We start from the raw sequence: 22,743 nt of genomic DNA, 5'->3' as shown, positions 1-22,743 counted from the left end.
TTGGCCAGCAAGTGGGAGGGTTTTCAGTGATTGAATTAAATGAATTCAGTGCATGTAAGGGAGCCACTCCGAAAGAGCTCGTTGCGCACCTGCGTAAGGTAAGTCTGAATACCAATACTGACAAGTGCTTAAATAAAAACGCGTATGAAAGTCTGAATCGGGCCCATAGTCCATAAGGGGAATCGGGTACATAAAAGGCAAACGCAATGATAAACTCCCTCCATTACATTATGTTAGACAAGAGAGAGGTGTACAGGGTGAAGAGGAACACACGAGCTGCATGTCGTATGTCCGGCCATCCAGATAGCTTCGTCCAGACTGCCTGAAGGCCAGACAGGTAGGTCGGGCCAGCCGGCCGGGCAGATCAGTAGGTCTAGCCTGCCGGCCAGCCAGATAGGTAGGTCCGGCCAACCAAATAGGTAGGTCTGGCCAGCAAGATAGCTAGGTCCTCCTGACAGATAGTTAGTTCCGGATAGGTAGGTCCGGCTGGCTTGACGGCCAGGCTCTGGCTGGGCCACTCAAGGACATTCAGACACTTGTCCCGAAGCCACTCCTGCGTTGTCTTGGCTGTGTGTTTGGGTTGTTGTACTGTTGGAAGGTGAACCTTCGCCCCAGTCTGAGGTCATTCCTGAGCAGGTTTTCATCAAGGATCTCTCTGTACTTTGCTCCGTTCATCTTTCCCTCGATCCTGACTAGTCTCCCAGTCCATATCGCTGAAAAACATCCCCACAGGATGATACTTCCACAAACATGCTTCACCATAGGGATGGAGCCAGGTTTCCTCCAGACATGACGCTTGGCATTCAGGCCAAAGAGTTCAATCTTGCGTTCATCAGACCAGAGAATCTTGTTTCTCATGGTTTGAGACTCTTTAGGTGCCTTTTGGCAAACTCCAAGCAGGCTGTCATGAGCGTTTTACTGAGGAGTGGCTTCCGTTAGGGTCATTGTCCAACAGGACAATGCCACTAAGCACACAGCCAAGAAAACACAGGAGTGGCATCGGGACAAGTCTCTGAATGTCCTTGAGTGGCCCAGCCAGAGCCCGGACTTGAACCCGATGGAACATCTCTGGTGAGACCTAAAAATAGCGGTGCAGCAATGCTCCCCATCCAACCTGACAGAGCTTGAGCGGATCTGCAGAGAAGAATGGGAGAAACTCCCTAAATACATGTGCCAAACTTGTAGCGTCATACCCAAGAACACTTGAGTACTGATTAACGGTTTTGAATATTTAAGTAAATGTGATTTCAGTTTTTGTATAAATTTGCTAAATGTTCTAAAACCCCATAATGACAAAGCAAAAACAGGTTGTGTGTAGATCAAAGAGGGGGGGAAACAAATCAATCAATTTAAGAATAACACGGAACCCAAACCGGCTTGCACTTGCTAGCTAATTTGTCCTGGGATATAAACAGTGAGTTGTTATTTGCCTGAAATGCACAAGGTCCTCTACTCCGACAATTAATCCACACATAAAAAGGTCAACCAAATCGTTTCTAGTCATCTCTCTTCCTTCCAGGCTTTTTCTTTTTTGGACTTTATATTGCGATTGGCAACGTTCATAAATTAGGTGCATTACCGCCACCAACCTCATTCGTCTTTCAGTCACCCACGTGGGTATAACCAATGAGGAGATGGCACGTGGGTACCTGCTTCTATAAACCAATGAGATGGGAGAGGCAGGACTTTCAGCGTGATCTGCATCAGAAATAGAAAGGAGTTCTATTTTAGCCCTTGTCAACGAGCGAGCGTCTGCGTTGCCTCGCAAGCAGCGTGGGTGCAATGATTGAATAACAGATTCCTAAATTTATTTTGCAACGCAAGCGGTGTGGTCAGCCTGTTTAAGGCTGTAACGTAACAAAATGTGGAAAAAGTCAAATGGGTCTGAATACTATTCGAATTCACTGAATATTGGCTACTGCATGAAATTAGGTGACTCGTTGTAGTGTTTGCTAGTGCTGTCTGCATTTCGTTTTGCTGGCTAACAAGTAATCTAGCTACGTTTAGCAGGTAGATTCCACTCAACGGAAGGTATAGTATACCTATTATAATTTTTACCCAAATTAATTTTGTTATCAAGCTACTGTGTCTCTAAAATCGTTCAGCGATTACTGATCAACCCGGCTAGCTAGCTAAACAGACCGCTCTGCAGCGCATCGCTAACAGAAGACTCATAATAGTAAATCACAACACTGGATTGGCCTATGGCAGGAATTTGTTAGTGTGTCCGTCACTCCAGTGAAAGTGCCCAATCTAAGGTTTCTAGACACCTACCTGCCTGTAGTGCACGTTCTACACTTGGTTTTGACACCCGACAGATTTAAAGATCTGAAACCATTCACACACCAACAATGGTCTGTTTATAAACGATTCAGAACGCGTATAAATATTAATAGCGTTATATACATGACTACAGGCACCTTACGGGATAGTTTAGTATTAAGTGTGAATAAATACATGAACTAATGATACACAAGGATTCAGTTTCACGAATGGTTAACAAAATACCTAGTAATTTATTTGCAGTTTATTAGCAGTGTTCTGGAAAAACTGTTTTGAATTTTAGTCAAGGGCAACAAAAAAAAAACTGCATTAAAATAGGTAACAAGCATAAGACCCTTCAAAATCAACTCAATGTAACAATGAGGAAATATTGCATTATAACATCACCATGGAGCCAAACCTAAAATGCCATTTAGGTATTCTGAGAATAAAAGTCTGACAGTTATAATTATAACTGGACATATATATTTTTTAATATCATAAAACACAATACAGACACTGTGTTCTTACCTGTCGATCATGTATGACGTGATCCATTCGTCTGTCCTGCTGGTTAGTCAGCAGAGCACACTCACATATAGAACTGAACAGGCTAATAGGTTGTCTGAGAGGCAGTGTGTGCGCGTCTGGTAGAACAAGTGTGCAAGTACATTTGCATATAATAACGTATATAATAAATAATGTTTGTTTGATAGTGTGAGCGCACCAGTGTGTGTTCCTGCACAGCAACCCCCACTAAAAACCTGTATGTGCGTGCAGGGATCATCCAGCATGCTCTTAACCTCAACCACTGATTTGTGGTCAGATAATCCTAAATGCTTCTGGTATTCAACTCAATAACCAGTGACTTGATCACAACAGGGTTGTGTTCAGTAGGAATGTTGAAATACAGCGCAGGTGTACTACCCGAACTTGCCCAATAAGAATGCGCATCTTCATTTTAAATTGCAAAACATTTGGCTAAATTGTGCACTATTGAACACAACCCTGATTTGATAACAGAAGAATTCCATAAATGAGACAAGTGAAACATGGTGTTAATGAAATCTCTCAAATGAACTGAAGCCCATCAAATCTCAACACCAACTTCGCTGCTCCTCTCCACAGCCACTCCAGGCAATAGTCTGTCCTAGATTTATAACACAAGTCTTAAAACATGCTTGAATTTTATAATACGGTACTTTTGCATTCAAACTTTATTTAGGTAAAATCATACAATAATCACACAGCTGAGTTTTTTCCCATGCTGTGCATTAGCCTCTAAGCTAGTACAGAAAGCAAAGTCTAAGTCTAAAGAGCTCTGGGTTGTTCTTCCTCAGGGCACTGAGCAAGTGGTGCTTGTAGCCTATTCTTCCTGTGGTCAGGCTAGCAGTTAATGTGCTGCTACTGTGGGTAACACTACTGCAGCTGAGACCTGCTCAATACTCTGAGGGAACAATCCCCAGAGGTGCCATATGCAAATGCAACAATAGAGAATAAACCACATTGTTTTTTAAGATTGTCATGTGCCAGACATTCACTGGATTTAAAAAATATATAAATCAGGTCAAATTAGAATAAAGAGTTATTATAAACAATGCACACAATTTGAGAATCCCGAACAGTTCTGCACCGATAAGATTTAGGAAAATTAGATTTTGCTCTTTTAACAACTTTAATTCCAAACCTTGGCATGTTTGATTAATTCCATTTCTCTTTTTGAAGGCCAATTTGACTATATAATATTTAGAGATGTTTCAAGGCCTCAGGCCCTGACGTCTGTGGATATTATTTTTGACCGAGTCCAATATGTCTTAAACATTAAAAAGCTCACACTACCCCGAAATATATAATTTTTTTCACGCATACAGGTGACATTCAACATTCAAGTGCCAGTGTTTTTGTTACCGTCTTTTGGTCAAGTTTCTTGTAACTTTCAAAGAATCACTTTGAGGCTTACAAAAATAAATATCTCTCAGAAATGCTTAATAAATTACACAAAACTAGCAGCAAAAGTAGAATCTAGAAATCTGTGTGCAAATGGCTAAATTCCCAACTGCTAAATCCCCTGGTCCCAAATAAATCCTGTTTAAATGTTGAGAACCCTTCCCCTTTGTAAACAAGCTGCGTTTTTCCCACAATCTCCTCACACACAATATTTGGAAGCTTAAGGACATGTATTCAAGACATTTATATAAAACTCTAGATGTGCAATAAAATAACTTTTGTAAAACTTGATGGGCACGACAACAAACAAGGGCCTACACACCAAAACTCAAGTAGCACCTTTCAATCCAAGTTCTCACTGTCAGTGCATCCGCTTTTAAAGTGAATACATTTAAAAAGTTTTCAAAAGGCACAATACACTTAAGAAACGTAGTGCACTTAGAGATACTCCAATGCCCCATCTCTCCTCCTCTCGTTGGCTGCTGCTCTTTGAGGGGAAAGCCTTGTCTGGCCGGTCAGAACCAGAGCTTCATACACATCTAAAGCTGACTACCTCCCAGAGTTGACAGTACGCATGTACCATAAGGAAGGGGACAACAGTCCCCAGTCTTTGGCCACCTTCACAGCAAGGAGCAATGGAAACCAAAGCAATGGCGGTGCACTGATAACCCTTGACCTTCACCCCATAACCCCGGCGACAACTGTTCTGCTCTCCAGTCCCTTGCTTTCTGACTGGTTAACCCTTAGTGATGGACCTCCTACTGCTCGTCTCTGATAGATGAAACATGCCCCTCCAACACAGCTTGAAAAGAGAAAATGTTTGTAATTAAGTTAAGCCTGCGACTCGGTTCATTTGTCTTATATCTCCTTGACCAAAAAACAAAACACTAGCATGCGTAGAATACCGGCTCAGCGGTCAACGGTAAGACTGTTTAATGTTAACGCTGCACCACACCGTGCCTCCGACGCTATCGTTCCCCCCCGCCCCCCCCGACGCTGTGGTCCTTGTGCAGCCATTTTGAACTTCACTTCCAAGATGGCGGGCATTTTTTGTTTTGATACATGTTTGCAGAAGAAACATTTCACTCAAAAAAACGCCAGTTTTACAATACCACGCGCATGCGCCCGCTCTTCAAATGTAAACAAACCAAAAAACACTGCCCAGTTAATGTAGCTAGTGGTAGGTAACTTACTAGCTGCCATAACACTGTCAAGTCAATTCATTGAGTGTTTGAATTAAACCCTAGTGTGTGTTTGTTAGCACTGATTTTAACGACTTTCCGTGTTAAGAGATCACAACTGGAATGGCTATTGGAAAGACTACCGTATCCTTAGGAGCCTATCCAGGATAGAGTGAGCGAAAAAATTAAAAAGTAATCGAACTCTTCGTCCCTTAAAGATTAGAATACAGTTATTAGCCAAACTAGGAGTATGGCCCAGTGAGGTCGGACGCTACAGTGAAGTTAGCTGTTTGAACTCGATAAAAGGCTACATGATGACCCTGCGACAATTTTGAAAGGTTCAAATGGATTCATGACTCGAGCGAGCCACAATGCCCCCAGTGTTTGCCAAGGTTTGATTAAGTACAAGCTTGTTTTTTTTCTATGTTTCTTTTTTCACCCAAAAAATAAAATACAATTTAGAGCTCTTGGCCACATTCATTTGGTGAAATGACAACAGAATTAGTCCTGTCTAAATTCAAAAGGCACAGTACATTAACATACAAATGATCCTCAGGTTATTCTTTTAGTTTCTTATTTTTGTTTATACAAAGAAAAAAGGATGTGCTGTTTTGAACAACGAAAGTCTAGAGTTGCTATATCAGACCATACATGTCAGCATCCTTACATGCGCACTCTTAATCTTAAGTGTGCAAATCTCTGCTCTTCTCCAGTGGATTGGCATCACGCTGGTTATATCTTCGCGTTGCGTCGTTCTCCATGTGAGAAAAGCGAAGGGGCAGAGAATCGCAATGTGTGTAATGTACTGTGTGTCAGTGAAAACTACACAGGGTTGAGTGAGCGGGGGTATTTTAGTCTGGCGTAGTCAACATGTGGTTTCTGTGAGGGGATCGGTTTGGTTGACGTGGCAACCGGGTTTCTATGACTAGTTGCCCCACCAGTCTGTTCCACTACCGGAGTGGCTGTAGTTGCCACCGTAGCCTGCATCGTTGCCGCCATAGGAGTTCCCGCCTCCAAAGCCACCTGGGAAGGACAGAGGTCGAGGGTCAATAGATTGTTATGATAGCTGTATGTGAGTTACTGAATTAATCTATATGGATGACCCCTCACACATGATTGAATCAGGAATTCCAAATCATCATGAATAAAAACTAAGGGACATTTAGAGTGGCTCTTCAAATGGTTCAGAAAAGGGCCTAGCGCTTACCTCCACCAAAGCCGCCACGGCTTCCGCCGCCTCCGTAACCCCCGGTGCGTGGGCCACCGCGCCCACCACCACCGCCAAAGCCGCCACCACCGGGTGTCTGACGGTAGTCCCTGGCACCAAATCCACTAGAGGAGAACCTAGCGGAGCGAGAACAAAAGTTGATCCACACAGAACATGTAGCTATTCTCCTTTCTGATCTAAAACCATTGGTAGCCCACTAACATCCCTGAAAAAGTTGTGTGCGCACCTCTTGGAGCGTCCGCGTCCTGTGTTGCCCTTGTGCTGGTTCTCATAACCCAGGCTCTCCAGCCAGGACGGTACCTCCTGCTTAGCCTCCACCAGGATGTCCAGCAGGTCTTTGGTGATGTTGCTGTTCTTGTCGTTGAAGAACGACGTGGCCAGACCTACAAAACGCAGACAGCTCTCAATACTCTACACACAGATCACGCAGAGCAACTCTCCGGGGCATGCGGTAGAATGAGCAACTTCAGTTCTTGAAAGACTTAAGGATTCTTAAAAAGACAATGCATGTGTGAGATCTTAAGTAATATAATAGTGTAGTTTTACTGTTTATCCTGAGTTATTCTCCTGTTTCTACAACATGTAGCCGAGTCTGTTCGGGCTAGCTACCAGCCCAGTCGTATCAGATGAAATACACAAACTCCGTTATTCACCGGCACCAGTGTGGTAATGCACTCTCCAACACAACGGGACAATCTACTGTTGTGCAGAGCTAAGCACACTATTCTCATTATACAACCAACCGAATGTCAGACTGACAACAGAACCTGATACACAAGGTGAGTGACGCATGTGACCTAGCTATCACTAACAATATGTGAATCCAAGAATCATTTGGTGATTTATCTGTTTAGTCCGAGTCATGTTAATTATGCAGCAAACAAAAAAAAAGCTCATTCTTGTTTTCGTAGCAAAATGTCCTGAAACGTTTTCCTTCGCATGCCCTCGAACACAATCTTGGTGTGTTAGAGCTGGGTCAAAATCCTACATGAACACACACACAGATAATGGGTCCTGATGGGAGAACCCCCCTCAAACACTAGTCCCACTCACCCAGGTTCCCCACGCGGCCTGTACGACCGATACGGTGGACATACTCCTCTATGTCGCTGGGCAGGTCAAAGTTGATGACGTGCTTGACGTTAGAGATGTCCAGACCCCGTGCAGCCACCTGCGGGAGAAGACAGAGGGAAACATAATGCAACCAGCAACGGCAAAAACCTTTCAGGTGGTGATCGTCGTTACGGTTGTAGTAGCTTCAATACAAATCCCGATAAGTTTTGATGCGTGTAGGATAAAAAGGGGGAAATTATATCCCTATGTCTGTTGACAGAAGGGGTGTGCGTGTTGCCGTACCGCGGTGGCCACCAGGATGGGGCAGCGGCCAGAGCGGAACTGGTTCAGCGCCTCTTCTCGGTCTCTCTGGGAGCGATCACCGTGGATACTGGTACAGGCGTAGCCCTCACGATACAGGAAGTCCTCCAGGGCGTCCGCTCCCTTCTTGGTCTCCACAAACACCAACGTCAGAGACTCCTTACCTAGACAGAGTGAGGAAGAGACATAGCGAGAGTGCGCGAAAGAGATGACAAGAAAAACAAGCAAACGTTGAGTACTTAGCTCACAGGCTATGAGCAGGATAAAGACTTCAGACAATGAGAGTGGCGATGGGAGCAGAAACAAAAAATGGTGCTGCGCTAACAGAGCAGGTGCTGATAGGGTGACCACATGTCCCAGATGGTGCAGGACAGCCCCGCATTATGGCCCTTGTCAGACATTCCAACAAGTCTCTTTTGCAGTCACATTGCACTTATTACAAGATATATCATAAGGATGTGGTACTGGTGATGTTAAACACTTCAATTGTTGTTGAGATCTGATATTCTGCGCGGCACAAGACGGGATGTAGGCCTATGTTACCTTCAACCAATCACATTTATCAAAACCTTTCGTGCTAAATTACATATAATCTTTGAGTGGACCGTTTACTTAACTTGTGCTTCTAACGAAGAGCTACAAAAGTAGGTGGGCCAAGGCCTAAATAGCCGTATTATACTGAAAGGTAATTTTGTCAAACTTGAGGGTCTCAATTCTCATAACTTGCTTATTCAGCATACAAAAGTATGTGGACACCTGCTCGTCGAACATGTCATTCCAAAATAACGGGCATAAATATGGAATTGGTCCCTACTTTGCTGCAATAACAGCCTCCACACTTCTGGGAAGGCTTTCCACTAGATGTTGGAACATGGCTGCCAGGAATTGCTTCCATTCAGCCACAAGACCATCAGTGAGGTCAGGCACTGATGTTGGGCGATTAGGCCTGGCTCGCAGTCGGTCGGTCGTTCCAATTCATCCCAAAGGTGTTCAAATGGGGTTGAGTTCAGGGCTCTGTGCAGGACAGTTAAGTGTGTCCACACCGATCTCGACAAACCATTTCTGTATGGCCCTCGCTTTATGCACGGGGGCATTGTCATGCTGAAACAGAAAAAGGCCTACCCCAAACCGCTGCCATCGAGTTGGAAGCACAGAATCATCTAGAATATCATTGTATGCCGTAGCGTCAAGATTTCCCTTCACTGGAACTAAGGGGCCTAGCCTGAACCATGACAAACAGCCCCAGACCAATATTCCTCCTCCACCACCTAGCCTTCTCCAGGTATCTGCTAAACCCAGATTTGTTTGTCAGGCGGTGAAGCGTAATTCATCACTCCAGAGAACGTGTTTCCACTGCTCCAAAGTCCAACGGTGGCAAGCTTTATGACACTCATAGTGCATAGTGATCTTAGGCTTGTGTGTGGCTGCTCGGTCATGGAAATCCATTTCATGAAGCTCCCAAAGAACAGTTCTTGTGCTAACGTTGATTCCAGAGGCAGTTTGGAACTCTGTAGTGAGTGTTGCAACCGAACAGACACGATTTTTAAGCGCTACCCACTCAGCGGTCCCGTTCTGTGGGCTTGTGTGGCCTACCACTTTGCAGCTGAGCAGTTGTTGCTCCTAAACATTTCCACTTTACAATAACAGCACTTACAGTTGACCAGGGCAGCTCTAGCAGGGCAGAGAGTTGACAAACTGACTTGTTGGAAAGTTGGCATCCTAGGATGGTGCCACGTTGAAAGTCAGAGCTCTTCAGCACAGACCATTCTACGGACAATGTTTGTCTATGAAGACTGCATGGCTATGTGCTCGATTTTATACACCTGTCAGCAACAGGTGTGACTGAAATAGCTGAATCCACCAATTTGAAGGGGGTGTAGTGCATTTGCTGCTACGACACCCACGGTAAATCCCATAGAGCCTGGCAGTGAATGCCGCAGTAGATGGGACTTGCCGCCAAAGTTCAAATATTTAAACTTATTCCGTAGCGTTTTCTACCCGATGTTCATTAGCATTCTTTGTTTACTGAAGTCACCCTAGCAACGCATACCATCGTGCTGGCTTTTGCTGTCACCATATTTGTTTTTACTTTCTTGTCCCGCTATGCCAACTGGTATGATGGTTTTGCGTCCCTCGTCTATACGCAGCATAACTGTTTTACATTCCCTGAGACCAACCAGAAATCGTTTCCTTGGCCAAATAGTGCCAGATTCTCATTAACAGCCAGTCTCTTTCTGCATCAGGCAAAAGAGTAGGTGCTTCAATTAGCTAGTTCGTTGCAGCGGAAGGGGGATTTGTGTGCCGGGGTTATTTTTTGTTATTAATGTAGGCTACTGTCCCGCAAATGTGCCACAAAATCATCTCGTTGTCCCGCATTTGGGTATTTTAAATGTGGTCACCCTATAAAATCGATGGTGGTGTGACTGAATTCATCACCATGGAGCAACGAAACAAATGGCAACCAGGGGAGCAGAAGCATCATCCCTTTCACTGACAAATTATTAAGTGCAAATGGTAAGGTTATGCAGAGTTATGCCAAATGTCCTCATAACAGAATTAGCCAGCTGTCCCATAACTCAAAATGTCCTCACAGCCATTTGGAATAGTACAAGTAAATGAGTAGTCTCAGTTTTGTCAGCAGTGGACCAACACTGCATTAATGGCTATCGGCACAAACGGTCAAGTGTGAAACTGGATGGGGGGTGGATAGGGGGCATGTGGTGGTGGGGGCATTGTTGACATTCTCTGATGACCCTACGTCTAATTCAACAGCAGCAGCATTCAGTAACAGGTAGGCAGCGGGCTGCATTTGGGTATGGTTGGCATGGCAACACTGAGCGATGAGAGACCAGGACCAGGTTTGAGTGTCTTAAAAACGCATCCTGCCTTCCTTGGAATAATTGCTGATTTGACATGTTTGGATAGGTGAAGTCTTGAAGATTATCGCAAAAACATTCACCTATCCAGTCATAATATCTGTGCTAATGTCACAGAAGGCGGGATGTCTATTCTAAATATTCAAAGATAAGATAAAGATAGAAGGCAAGTGTTTCCAATGACAACGCCTACTCATAATTGGTTAAACACCGATGAGGTCATTGGAAACTCATCGTCTATCTTTCCCCCCCACAAAACATAGAAACGCCATTTTCACATATGCTGATGGTCGAGATGAATATGAAGTTAATTAATATTTCCCCCCCCTTTAACATAGATGGACTAAAACTACTTTTATAGGAGACGTAGCTCCTTTAGACAGTTGACTAACAGAGTGTAGCTCAGTTTACAAAGGCAACAGCCCAACGTGTCCTTCATCTCCCATACTTGTGTGTGTGTGTGTGTGTGTAACACCCAGACAGTAACACCAAGCCAAAAACACCAAAGCTGTGCTCCAATTAACATCCTCCTTTGAGGATGGTAAGTGTTACTGCTGGTTCTAATGACAGGGTTGGAAAACCCTGGTCCTGGAGGGCTGTAATTTAGTCTTAGTGTTGGGCTGGAACAAAAGCCTGCATACCACAGCTCTCCAGGCCTCGAGTTGCCCACCCCTGACCTAAGGGTAGGATTCCCCTGGTCCTGAGACTGCAACCATTTTGTCTGGCCCTAAAGCTCTTTTGAGAAATTATGAAAGGAGAAATAGAGGGTTGGGGACCAGGGAAGGGAAGAGGATAGAGTGGGATGTTTGCCAGTTGGGAGGGTCAGATTGGGGGTTATAGTACCATAATAATACTTACCGGGTGTCACTGCAGCCTCCTGAACATCAGGAGCATCACTGGGAATGACTAAATAAAACCAAACCAAACCGCCCAGTACAGTAAACCAAAGGCAGTGTGGAGTAACTTAACAGTTCTTAACAGATATGTAATAACTAGCACTTTCCCAATCATCCACCCTCAGTTTCACCCAGGGGAGAATGGTGAAGGTTCATCACGTGAACCAGTTTAGGAGACACATGTCCACGGGGCAGTTCATTTACTTTGGGCATACAGACTAACAGGTGGTTGGGGGTGGGGGCAAGGGAAAAGGCTAACAAATGTACCCTTTAAGATAAACACCTTAGCAAGTATCATCAATTAGTTTCAATACATCTGTGACTGAACCAATAATTTAGATATACACATATACACACACTAGTTGACTGATACGGGGCACAGTGTTGAAGCCACCGTGCCTCCATCTTGGCACTGCCCCACTATCGTAAAAAAAACATTTTGGAAGCTATAGAAATGCATTTCTTAATGTCTACATTTTTGTTTTCCACATTTATTTTATTGCCGACCACCTTAATGCACACTTAAAATTATATTTCGAGACAAAATATATAAAAACATTGTCCTTAAAGTAAACATTTGACATTACTAATGTTACTGTGCCCACTACAACACAAAATACTTAAACATGTAATTTGCCCTAGAAACATTAATTGAAATACTGTAGAATTCCATTAATTCCTATGGAGGACTGCTCCTACTGGGGAGTGCCAATATGGCCGACCGGTGGCTTCAGAGCGAGCGTGTGTAACAGGGTTTGAGGGTTATGGGGTAGAGTTGGTGTCTTTGTTCGTTCGTGTGTGCGTTCCTTACCTGTAGCGTTGAGCAGGTCCAGGAGGAAGGATCTCTTGTCACCATCCTCCACCCACACTACTTTCTGGGTGATGTTTTCTGAGGTGGACCCCACACGGCCCACGGCCAGGAAGATATAGTCCTCCAGGAAATCACGCGCCAGCATCTAACAGTCAGAAACACAGTCAGAAACACGCACCCAGGATTTTACTCTATTTCTCAAGCTTGCGTCACTACTGGTGCATGCGTGTGTACCTGGATCTCCTTGGGGAAGGTAGCACTGAACATCATGGTCTGACGGATGCCTTTAGGGGGCATGGTGTCCTGCTCCACGATGCGTCTGATCTGGGGCTCAAAACCCATGTCCAACATCCTGTCAGCCTCGTCCAGCACCAGGTAGCTGACAGGGATGACAGAAACAGCTCACTTAACACTCTGGTCACTCACTTATGTTAGTGTAGGACAAAACATTAGCCAACTCATTATCATTAGCACTAGCCAACTCGTCAGCACTAGTTAACCAGTGCTAATGAGGTGGCTAACAAGTTCTCTTTAGCAAACTCACTTGCAGTAGTCGAGGCCAATCTTGCCCCTTTCCATCATATCCACCAGGCGCCCGGGTGTGGCCACCAGAAGGTGGCAGCCTCGCTCCAGGTCTCTGATCTGCTGGCCGATGTCAGCCCCCCCGTACACCACACAGGGACGCACCCGGGAGCGGTACGCAAACTAAGAGATACACAGGACAGTTCAGAACACTAGTACAGCCATAATTCAGTTTTAACCATCACCCTTTCATTGTCTTTGGAGTATCGTTCTATAACAGATGTTACCGAGAAACATCTGACTGCAGAACACTTATGTTACATATAACTCATTTTGACATGATATAAGATTGTACCAGTGATTGAAGATGGAACCAGAAGACATGGCACTGGGCATTTTGCCCCTCCATAACACACACTAGTACAGGGGAAGTGTGCATGCCAAGAAAATACATTTTATTTATCTAGTTGCAATCAATCAGCCTGTTGGGAATCAGTAACCTTCAGTTCACCATCTTCCTTAGCCACAACAAGGCTACTCTACTAGTGTCACTACAACACCATTCATGGTCTGTCCATCGTGTATGGTTTTGTCTGTGGAGTTTTAGCCCACACCTTTCTGGACTCTTCGTAGATCTGCAGGGCCAGTTCTCTGGTGGGAGCCAGGACCAGGGAGAGAGGATACTGCTTACGGCGCCCATATTTACCGCTGTCCTGTGGCGGGAAGCAACAAGTGTTGGTCAACCTCAGCACACCACATAAATAAATAGCACACATGCAAGTCAGGAGGGGGCAATTTAATTGCTTTCATAGAAAAGCAGCGTTTCAGATTGATGGAAAAACTCAACGTTACAGGCTGCTCGTGTATGTGAATGTACCTGTCCGTTCTTGCCAGCCGCTGCAGCGTCTCCAGGCCCCTGTGTGTAGATCTGGCTCAGCACTGGCACCAGGAAGGCTGCAGTCTTACCCGAGCCTGAGGAGAGGAACATTCAGTAATTTACTCGATAATCATTCATTTTTGCTGGTCTGAAAGAAAATCCCAAAACATGTTTATATTCATAATATATTTAGCTCAATTTGTAATGCAAGAGAATCAAATTAAAGTCCCTAAACAGGCTCAAATTCCATTTTATCCTTTGGCGAATCCTTCCGCTACCATCTCCCACCTTAAAGTAAAGCTTCTTCATTCATTCTCTTACCAGTCTGAGCACAAGCCATGAGGTCTCTCTTGGACTTGATGACCGGGATAGCGTATTTCTGGACAGGGGTGGGCCGCGTGTAGTGGGTCAGGGCAATGTTGCTCATGATGATCTCACCCATGTCCACATCATGGAACTGAAATACCAAAACACAGGCGCTGTTAGTTTTGAATCACTTCTTTTTTTTTTTTTTTTCATTTTTAATTTCACCCCCTTTTCATGGTATCCAATTGCTAGTAATTACTATCTTGTCTCATCGCTACAACTCCCTTACGGGCTCGGGAGAGACGAAGGTCGAAAGCCATGCGTCCTCCGAAACACAACCCAACCGCACTGCTTCTTAACACAGCGCGCCTCCAACCCGGAAGCCAGCCGCACCAATGTGTCGGAGGAAACACCGTGCACCTGGCTCCCTTGGTTAGCGCGCACTGCGCCCGGCCCGCCACAGGAGTCGCTGGTGCGCGATGAGACAAGGATATCCCTACCGGCCAAACCCTCCCTAACCCGGACGACGCTAGGCCAATTTTGCGTCGCCCCACAGACCTCCCGGTCGTGGCCGGCTGCGACAGAAACCTGGGCGCGAACCCAGAGTCTCTGGTGGCGCAGCTAGCGCTGCGATGCAGTGCTCTAGACCACTGCGCCACCCGGGAGGCCCAGTTTTAAATCACTTCTACTCTTAAATTTTGTCAATAAGAGTTACTTGAAAGTGTTCCATAGAGTGTTTTCCTTGATCTACAAGACAATTGTTGACTGTAAAGCCAGTGATGTGACTTACACTATCAATGTGTGGCGGGCAGTTGGATCCAGTGGCCTCCACAGGAATGTCGTCGTATTTCTCAAAGTTAATACCTGTGTTGCCGCTTGAGAACAGCTCCCTGGATGAGCGGAAAAAGATTAGGGTTAGAGGACATCACGTTAGACAACACCTAACATGACTATTTAAAAAGTTACCCAAAATTGCTGAACACTCCTATTGCACACTCCCAGCTGTAAGAGTGAGTCTAAGATCAATATGGTTGAGTATGCTTATATAAATGGCACACTTTAGTTGCAGAACTCCTAGACACACTGGTTTTGGCCAATGTAACAGTTGAGAGGAGAAGAGTGAGACTCACGCTTCCAAGCGTTCGTTGGCGGGGCTGGGTTTGGACCAGTCCTCATCGTCCCTGGAGTCTTCCTGCCAGCGGTTGTTGCCTCCACCGCCATAACCTCCACGCTGATAACTACAACAGACACACTGCTCAACACGCTTCACAATCATCAGCTGTCTGAACACACACCTACTTGTATAGCAAAATACATTCCGCTGACTGGTACTTACCCTCTACCCCCTGATGATCCACGGTCGTTGTAGAAAGAAGCCTTGCCCCTCCCGCCAAAGCTGTTATAGGCCGCGTCTTGTCTGGGAGTACCTCCCCAGCCTCCACCATCCTGTCCACCACTAAACCCTAGCGAGAGAGAGTGGATAGCTTAGTGAGTACCACCATTAAAATATTGCTTGGGAGGCAAACAGCCGTTTTGGTAAATGGATTTGATTGGATCGAATGATTGGAGTATAGGATAGACAGAATCTGCAGGGGCGTTTTTTCTCTCTGCATCTTTCAAGTATTGTCTGCGTATTTTATCAATAAAACATATAGCTATACGTGTCTTAAGTAAAGGAGTCTGATTTGTATTAAGTATTTTATTACATTATTTCCATTGCTGGTGACTCAAGGAAATTCTGCCTCTGCAGATGGTCTATTAGTAGTCATTACTAGTATTACCGAGTAAAAATGTGTCTATATGCACAGTAGGACCTAGAGGACCAGATCTAGAGCATAATACAATACCTACTACTTGCATCAGTCTTATAGTATTGGTTATTACTGCGGAATAGATAAATACAATTTGGCACAGTAGGTTTCCCCACCTGCGATGTGCATTGGCTGATTAAACGAGGCGCCACCCATGCTGTTACCGCGGTAGCTGCCACGCCCACCTCTGTCATTTCGGGGAGGCCCGCCGCGTCCCCCGGAGCCCGTATTGCGGTTGTCATGGTAACCATTGGCAAAGCCGTTGCTGCGTCCACCATCCCATCCTCCTGGAGAGTCTTCATGGACAGGGTGAGGGGAATGAAAGGAAGAGGGGGATGATGAGACGGAGGTAGAGAAAGTGTACTATGGGGTTGTCATGTTATCAGAGACTACGAAGGGGATAGATTGGACTCCCAAGCCCACAGACAAAGGAAAATACTCCCATCACTTCTAAAATATCAGTTCCCATCACCCATCATTTTAGAGATTCAAACTTGTAAAAAGGGAGGCCAACTGACTGAACTTGGCAGTATGAGTTCACAACAGAACATCTCTGCAGAATACCTATACTTCCAAAGAATCCTACAATACAAGATCAGGCCCCCGTCTGAGGTGGGGACATTTACTACAGCGATCTGCCCAGCTCTGCATGCTGGCCGTCTCATCTTTCCCATTGGTGGCAACACCATTAGGAGTGCGGGCTAGGTAGCAGGCTGGTCAGGGGACCGTTAAGGGCTTCACCACTGCCAGAAGTGACAAACAGCCCCAACCCATAGGGTTTTTCTTTCACTTCAAGGTGGTAAAGCTTTAGATAAAAGGTAGCCTAGGGAGAGATGATCCTAAATATGTAGTAAGCAGCAGCTTCCACATCCACCTGTGGGTCCTCAGGGGCTCCTTCAACACCAGATTTCACACACACACAGGTCAAACCTAATGTGGTGAATACACACACTAGCTGAGGCTTCAGACCAGGCCTAGTGCTGTGCACAAACACACACTGTTCATATCCCTGTGCACTATGCAAACAGCGCTAGCCAGTAGCCACATTCTGTAGGATCAAAAACTACCATTCAGAGGCATTGCTAAGAAACTGAGTCAGCTAGTTTCATGTTGGACAAGGGGTCCAGAAATACTTGTTCATTTAGCCTAGTCCTCTATTGATGCAAACTGTGCATTAACACAAGGGATGCAATAACGTGTAATTCAAATTGATGCAGGCTGAATGAGCTACCTTAATAAAAGACAATTCTGTCTAAATTACTTGAGTTGAAGACTCCAACAGTAAGCAATATCCTATATGAATGTATAGAGTGGCTTAGCCAATGTTTAATCAGACAGTAAAATTAGCAGGTCTGCTTACTCTTTATGGAGGGCCTATTTCTGGACAGTAGAGTTAACACAGCAGACCAAATTAAGGTGGAAGGATACAGGAATCACATCATAACCAATCAGGATTCAGATCAGTCAGCCCCTACAGCAGCACACTGCAAGCTCTGACATCACTACGCATGGCACAATGCCAAAGACAAGCGAAGCCTAAGCTGCACAATTTCAGACCCCACCAAGTTACACAGGATTTTCCTTGGTCAATTACAGTGCCTACTGGAATGATTCCAAGTAAAGGCTAATAGCTATTTAAGCTCATCAAATGTGCAACATTTCCTTCATACAGGAGTCCCTGCTTTGATTCCATTCAATATGTATACTCCTAGAATGACCAGAAGGTAGTAAATACTACATACCAAAGGTTAGTTTTGATACAGCTATATTCCTACTGCAGATACACAACATAAGGATGTTAGCATTGAGCATACTGCAGCTCCCATTGGCATTAGTAATACAGCCATTCTAGCGACGCAGGACAGAATCTCACTAAAAATATCAATTTTAAACAACCATGCAACAGAAGCAAGCTACTGAATACTAGAACACACAGCTTTGATACCAGTCCATGGCTGCATATTCTCAAGTGATACCCTATTCCCAGTAGTAGGAATTGGGTGTGGTGTTCTCTTAGGGGAATAGCCTACGTGTCATGCAGGTACACAGGTATACCATTTATGTCTGACCAGACCCCATTGTTAAAGTGGTAAAAGTCTAGCTCCTGAGGCCAGTCTTGGGTAACCTAAGCAAAGGTACAGGGGAAGGAGGCTATAAAAACAGATTCTCCTTCCATAAGTTGGCTGATACAATACGAGTAGGTTGACATGGCACTAATAGTTACCGGCCATACAGTTATCCCATCTAGGTGTATAGTTATTTTTGTGTCTTTGGTGGCATTGAGGGTACTGCTTAAGAGAAACTTTCTGGGACACTACATATTGTAAAGGCTTTCAGTACAGAAAATACTGTGGGTTAGAATATGTGCAAGATCACACATACAGTGCACCCCAAAACAAACACACAAAACAAGATTAAAAATCCAAGTTCCCAATACGGCCATCTCATCATTGAAAGCAGCTATAATACGATGTTAAAATTAGATGTGCTGCAATGTCAACAATTATTTTTATTTTTTTTATCTAACGCATTGGCCTAGATGGAGCCATCATATCCTGTTCCCTCTCATATATTTGTAAGCAGCATCTGAGCAAAATCAGCAGAGAAAAGCAAATCAGTTGAAGCTGGGTGTCGCATTGTTTTTCAAAAGTCTAATCCCCTTCACATTGGGTTCCATATACACAGATTCAGCTTAAGTTTGTGGAATCTGTGCACCTGGAACAACCCACATTGGTGTTTCTGGTGTGTAAAAGGCCATTTCATGCGACTACAAATGCAGGGTGCCCTCAGCACAAAGGAGACGGAAGGCACTTACAGGAGTTCACTGGAGGTGGCACTGAATAACCGTACTGTCTACCAGAGGAATAAGCATTTTCTGTTGTGGGATAAAAAAAAAAGACAATGTCACAAAAGTGTGAGATGAAGTTAACCCAAGAAATGCTTTACCATGATTAATGAGATGTTCCATTGGGATATACTCTGGCATTTAATATCTTGTACAACTTCTCAGAGGCAAGTCAGTGCTAGCCTAGTTAGCATGAGAATGTTTTCTTAGGACACCGGCTTGCCTTTCCCTTAAGAATATTGTGATCTGTTGGACCCAGTGGGCAGCAAGCAGTAAACACAACTGTTAACTTTCCAAATCCAACAATCATGGTGTGCAGATTATTCAGAAATGGCAGAAAGAATGTTGATTTCTCTTGTGCATTAACTGGAAGTATTTTTGTTGGGCCGGTCGAGAAAAAAAAAGTTGCCACGATTGAAACAAGTGTACACTACCCTCTGCAATTTTGCATCTCAAGGTTTCCCAGACTTTTGACACATGCCCCATGGTGTTAAAAAAGTGATGTAATGGCCTCCCGGGTGGCACAGTGGTCTAAGGCACTGCATCGCAGTGATAGCTGTGCCACCAGAGACTCCGGGTTCGAGCCCAGGCTCTGTCGCAGCCGGCCGCGACCGGGAGGCCCATGGAACGGCGCACAATTGGCCTAGCGTCGTCCGGGTTAGGCCGGCAGGGATATTCTTGTCTCATCGCGCACTAGCGACTCCTGTGGCGGGCCAGGCGCAGTGCACGCTGACCAGGTCGCTAGGTGTACGGCGTTTCCTCCGACACATTGGTGCGGCTGGCTTCCGGGTTGGATGCGCGCTGTGTTAAAAAGCAGTGCGGCTTGGTTGGGTTGTGTTTCGGAGGACGCATGGCTTTCGACCTTCGTCTCTCCCGAGTCCGTATGGGAGTTGTAGCGATGAGACAAGACAGTAACTATTAACAATTAGATACCACGAAATTGGGGAGAAAAAGGGGGTAAAAAAAGTGATGTAGTAAACAACCAATGTTAACTTTTTTTCTTCTTCTTTGAGCTATGACAGTAAAATTGATTGACTGATTTGTAATGGAATTATGGTTTGAAATGCATCAGAAATGTATTGGGAAGTTGAGGAAAACAGGCAATTGTGTATGATCTTCTGTGTAGAAAAGATCATAGTAGTTTTTTTCCACCAGTCTGGTTTACAGCCTGCTCCTGCCCACTCTGTTCTAAGACATTCTGAGGGAAACAGAAGACAGTGTTCTGAGAGCCTCATCTTTCAGTCATGGGGTCACAATATTTTGTAGCTTAAACCGTTAGATCCACATTTCTAGGAAGAAAACAGACACCGCTCTTTTTTATTACAAACCACTTTTAGCAGCTAAAAGCTATATGAACCAAGCGCAACCCCCCCCAAGAGTTTCTCACGGCCCCATTTTCAAATCACAACTGCTTGACTAAAAGATTGGACAACAAAACATTGTCTTTTGATAGACACTTGAGCAAATTATAATATTTGCTGCAGGAAGCTTTAACTGTAGTTCAGCTCATCTGGGAGAGAGGAGTCAGTGTTGGCAATTCCTGCTGGCAATTCCACTAGCTTAGCCAAAAGTACTTTCTATGTGCACCAGTCAAATGCCCTGTCTTTTAGCAAACTCAATAACTTTCTCTAGGTCAGCAGATCCCAACCAGCGGTCCACAAAAATTTGTGGAAAATAATTGAGCTTTTGGTCTTCAGGAAGGAAAAGGTTGGGAATCGCTGTTCTAGGATACCGGAATATTTTGTACAAGTCCTTATATCCCCATTTGAATGCACAAGGCACCTTTGCAGTTGCAACTAACCGGATCAACAGTCCTAACTGTAGCATGTGTGCTGTTCAGTTTCTTTTTTATAAACAGCAGGTAGAAGGACTGACGTGTGATTTGATTGCTGAAGTGGGGTTGTGACTGACAATGAGCAATACGGTCCGCATTCCAATGTTGTGTCACCCCTGGATGGTCAGGTGACATGTAGAAAGTACATGTCAACAAGTGGCAGCTTTCCACAACGATCAATAGGACCTCAAGCGGCACGTTTCCTTATTTGTTAGGAACGCTATTACGTTTATCGAGAGCTGTAGAAGCATTGGATTGTGGTAAACGCCTTATGCAGGTGGAAGGGCGACATTTGAACATTACGTATTCCAGGTCATGTGAATATAATTTTATTATTTCCACGCCTGTGAGCCAAGAGTTGTTAGTCAAGACACAAAAATCAGGTTGTACGTCATTGTAGGGCTGGGCAATATGGCTTAAGTCTACATTTTTTTACAAATGTATTGGTGATTCACAATACATATCTAGATTTTTTGTTGTTCTCCAAATAGGCTTTGTTGTACAATTTAAAGTCAAATACACTATATTTGACAGTCCACAATAATCAAATTAATTTGAGGCTTGTGAAATTATACCAAGGCTAAATACATGGGTTTTGTGATTGTGTAAGACTTATACAACCACAAAACCCACTAAGACTTTATTTTATCAAAAAAAGTTAATTCTGCTTCTTTGATGGACAGCGTATTGAAAATGCAGATTTCGGAATTCTAACGCAACCACTGGGTTTATTTTCTTTCCAAAACTTCTACACTAGGGAATTTATTTAACAAAATACATTTGTTTAAATTCTTTAGTCTAAGACGTTGGGGGGAGGTGGGGTGCTAAGCTGACATGGAATTGTTTTAAGACAGCTGATCCATAGTCATACTATTTGATTACGAATGTTAAGACCCCTTTGGGTATCAAAAATATCAAAACAATGTTGAGTTTGGCCATTATTACTAAAAACCCATAGAAAACACTCATAAAAGGACACAGAAAATGAATCATAAGATACAAGGTTGACGTGTGTCCTAAATCTAGGAGATATGTTTTTAAGTCATGAAATATTTCATTAAAAAAACAACACATTTAACCCCTTTTTTGGTGTCACAAAACTACCCGTATTCTTCAAAAAAATTAAAATTAAAAAGCGGTACCGGTTATCTTCAGACGAGTCCCGTGACCCTTGTGGGGGTCCTTTAGCAAAACGGAGAACGCCATCGTGTTTGTGAGAATTCCCCCTTTCCATAATGTGGTCCCATTAGTTTGTAGCCCAAACGGTTCAGACACTTGTGGGGGTCGTAAAGCAAAACACCGTTGTGTTAGTGAGTCTCCCCTTTTCATAGAGTGGTCATAAATTTGCGCTGTAGGTCAGACCGTTCAGATGCTAGACGTTGACTCGAGAAAAAAAGATTTTTGGGATGTCTCATGGTCTGACAAACACAGCTGGAGCTCTGCCACCTTTCACCACAGATGAGAAAGTGAGACACTGGAGGATGCAGATACCTCTAGCTTTAACTGACTGATTTTGATGGGGACTTTTTTAATGTAACTTGGATTGATGCAACAGTGCTTCAATTAACTTGGGGATTAACTGACAAATGCATGTATTTCTGGTCGAAGTTGTAATTTCAACCTGTCCCAACCCCATTAAAACACTGGTCAAAACTTATTGCGCAACTGCTGTCAGATTTCAAAAAAGCTTTACCGAAAAAGCACACCATGCAATAATCTGAGTACAGCGCTCAGAGCCCAAACAAGCCAAAGAGATATCCACCATGTTGTGGAGTCAACAAAGTCAGAAATAGCATTATAAATATTCACTTACCTTTGATCCTCATCAGAATGCACTCCCAGGAATCCCAGTTCCATAATAAATGTTTGATTTGTTCGATAACGTCCATTTATGTCCAAACACCTCCTTTTGTTCGCGCGTTTAGTACACAATCCAAACTGACGACGCGCTGGCAGGTCCAGGCGAAAGTTCA

The 22,743-nt window shown here is 44.3% G+C and overlaps 1 protein-coding gene across 5 annotated transcripts in view; it reads right to left on the bottom strand.

Moving 5' to 3' along the window:
* Nucleotides 1-3,443: 3,443 nt before the first annotated feature.
* The window catches only part of ddx3xa (DEAD-box helicase 3 X-linked a), a 29,210-nt gene continuing 9,910 nt past the window's right edge, over nucleotides 3,444-22,743 (bottom strand). The window contains exons 4-19 of one of the 5 annotated variants that reach the window (XM_039014831.1): nucleotides 18,907-18,966; nucleotides 16,208-16,387; nucleotides 15,617-15,743; nucleotides 15,411-15,518; nucleotides 15,071-15,170; nucleotides 14,296-14,431; nucleotides 13,975-14,069; nucleotides 13,712-13,810; nucleotides 13,120-13,280; nucleotides 12,810-12,954; nucleotides 12,576-12,720; nucleotides 7,975-8,156; nucleotides 7,672-7,789; nucleotides 6,845-7,001; nucleotides 6,598-6,734; nucleotides 3,444-6,413 (exon numbers count right to left, since the gene is read on the bottom strand). In XM_039014831.1, coding sequence (XP_038870759.1) covers nucleotides 6,316-6,413; nucleotides 6,598-6,734; nucleotides 6,845-7,001; nucleotides 7,672-7,789; nucleotides 7,975-8,156; nucleotides 12,576-12,720; nucleotides 12,810-12,954; nucleotides 13,120-13,280; nucleotides 13,712-13,810; nucleotides 13,975-14,069; nucleotides 14,296-14,431; nucleotides 15,071-15,170; nucleotides 15,411-15,518; nucleotides 15,617-15,743; nucleotides 16,208-16,387; nucleotides 18,907-18,966 — 2,048 coding nt within the window. In that variant the 3' untranslated portion in view covers nucleotides 3,444-6,315. The remainder of the gene's footprint in view (nucleotides 6,414-6,597; nucleotides 6,735-6,844; nucleotides 7,002-7,671; nucleotides 7,790-7,974; nucleotides 8,157-12,575; nucleotides 12,721-12,809; nucleotides 12,955-13,119; nucleotides 13,281-13,711; nucleotides 13,811-13,974; nucleotides 14,070-14,295; nucleotides 14,432-15,070; nucleotides 15,171-15,410; nucleotides 15,519-15,616; nucleotides 15,744-16,207; nucleotides 16,388-18,906; nucleotides 18,967-22,743) is intronic. The other 4 variants (XM_039014833.1, XM_039014832.1, XM_039014834.1 and 1 more) reach the window with 4 other exon arrangements.

The sequence above is a fragment of the Salvelinus namaycush genome, chromosome 19 (assembly GCF_016432855.1).
Source record: "Salvelinus namaycush isolate Seneca chromosome 19, SaNama_1.0, whole genome shotgun sequence".
Classification (NCBI taxonomy): Eukaryota; Metazoa; Chordata; class Actinopteri; order Salmoniformes; family Salmonidae; genus Salvelinus; species Salvelinus namaycush.
Note: the sequence above shows the minus strand (reverse complement) of the source record. Positions and strands in the feature narration are given on the sequence as shown.